General features: G+C 62.1%; 1 protein-coding gene across 1 annotated transcript; it reads left to right on the top strand.

Annotated features, from left to right (window-relative positions):
* The first annotated feature begins 278 nt into the window (after positions 1–278).
* Positions 279–962, top strand: LOC149753254 (uncharacterized protein At4g02000-like). Its single transcript, XM_089923765.1, has one exon. The coding sequence runs from the start codon at positions 279–281 to the stop codon at positions 960–962; it is 684 nt and encodes a 227-aa protein (XP_089779891.1).
* The last annotated feature ends 1131 nt before the right edge of the window (positions 963–2093 follow it).

Genomic DNA, 2093 nt, shown 5'->3' with positions numbered 1-2093 from the left:
GGTGGAGTATGGATGCTGGGGGGGGGGGGGGAGGTAAGGGGAAGGAGACGGAGGGAGCGATGACCCCTAAGGGTACTGGGAAGTGCCATGGCTCTGGGAAAGCTGGGTCCTCAAGGTCCTGGTCGGAGGTGGCGAGGGGCTTGGCCCGACCATCCATGTGGACCAACCACGAGATCCCTGCTGAGGAGTTAGAGGAGGTCCAGAGGCGGTTCCCGAAGGTGCTGGAGTTGACGCAGGAGTGGGTGGAGAAGGAGAGGGAGTCCTAGAGCTCCACGGCAATGCTTGCGAGGATCTTGGGGAGGAGAGTCCCGGCGGAGTGGGTTGCCTTGGAGATGAAAGCTAAAGGTAAGCTGGACTATGAGGTTGAAGCTTTCCCAATGGCCGTCGGGTACTTTGCTCTTCGTCTCCGGAATGAGGAGGACAAGGAGGCGATGCTGGGAAAAGGTCTGTGGATAGTTGCCGGACAGTTACTGGCATTGGAGAGGTGGCAGCCTGATTTTGTTCTGGGGAGGAAGGAGGTCAGTAAGGTGGTGGTTTGGCTGCGCCTCCCGGGGTTGCCGCTCGAGTATTGGCGCAAGGAGTCCATCTGGGAAATTGCTACGGAGGCCGGTGTTGCAATCGAAGTCGATGGGTTCACGGAGGATCACCGTCGCATGGGGTATGCGAGGATCAAGGTTGAGGTGGACGCCAGCTTACCTGTGCGGCTGGGGGTGTTCATCAGAGGGAAGGAAGGGAAGCTTTGGCAGAGCTTCATGTATGAGTATCTGCCGCCGGTCTACTACCAATGTGGTCGGCTCGGCCATGGAGGGAACGGGTGTCGATCTGCTACCCCGGAGTCGGCGATCGGGAATGGAGGGTCGGGGGCCACAGCGACCGAAGGGGTGAAGCCCGACCACGATCCCAGTGGTCAGTCTGGATCAGCAGGGGATGGGAAGGGCGGCCGTCGGGCCTTTGGCCCATAGCTAGCCACACACAGAGTGCCGGTGCCGACCAAACAGGGTGCTTCAGTCCGTTGTGTCCGGGCTGACCCCCCCCCCCATGCGGTGCCGATCTCCTCCGAGTCGCCCGTGGATACTGATGGATGGCAAAAGCCAACCAAGGTGGCCAGGCGGCGGTCGCCGGAGAAGGAAGTGGTGGGCAACTCGGTGGCGAAGGATACCGAGGCAACTTAGCTCCGTGCGGGGGCCGGGTCAAACTCGGAAACCGTCGAGTCCTTTGGCGAGCTGGGTCGGGCGGAGCCAGGGCGGGCCGTGTCGGTTGGGCCGGTACCGAGCCCGGTGGCCCAAGGCGGGCTGGGCCAGGCGGCCGTTGCAACTGGGCTGTCCTTGGGCTAGGGCCCAAGCCCGATGAAGCGGGCCAGGAGCCCGGCCAAGTCGAATCGTGGTGCGAGTGGGTCAGCTGAGAACCTCCCCAGATCGGCCTCTTCTTCTTCCTTCGACGACCTGACAACTCGCCGGAGGGGGGAAGCAAGGAGACACTTCCGGAGCGCCTCCCTGCCCTTGGTGAGAGCCTCCAATCGACCTCTGCCGGCGGGTGCTGCTACCGGTGGAGCTATGGCGGCCGCACCGACTGCGGGAGGTACCCCCATGTCGAGCGGGATGCGAGCGACGGAGAAGGTACCACTGCCGCGGACGGCAACGACCAGCGGTGGAGGGAGGGCTCCGACCGAGGGGCGGGGGCTGGATAGTGGTGCGACGGTGGAGAACATGGAGGAGGGTCCGGATCGGCGCTCTGTTGTGTCGTCGGCTGGGTGTTCTCAATACGGGATGGCATCTTCTTCCAAGCCAGTAGGGAAGGGAAGGCCTACTGAGGCGCCGAAATGCTCCATCCCAGGGACGATGCGGCTGCCATCGACATCAGGGGCAGTTTTGAGGAGAGGCATGGTTTGTGGTTCCGGTTAGGGATCATCTTCACCGATTTTGGAGCATGGGAAGGTTGTGGACCTGCTGAGGGCTGCGATCCAGGAAAATGATTTGGCATCAGGGGAGTCTCCTACACCGAGAGCGAGTAGCCCAGGGAGAGGGCCAAATTTCTTCTCTCAATTTTTGAATGAAGGTACTCGCTTGGAACTGTAGGGGGCGGCCAAGCCGTCA

The sequence above is a fragment of the Phoenix dactylifera genome, chromosome 6 (assembly GCF_051530095.1).
Source record: "Phoenix dactylifera cultivar Ajwa chromosome 6, Ajwa_hap1_PhDact_Kaust_v1.1, whole genome shotgun sequence".
Taxonomy (NCBI): Eukaryota; Viridiplantae; Streptophyta; class Magnoliopsida; order Arecales; family Arecaceae; genus Phoenix; species Phoenix dactylifera.
This window is presented reverse-complemented; position numbering and strand designations above follow the sequence as displayed.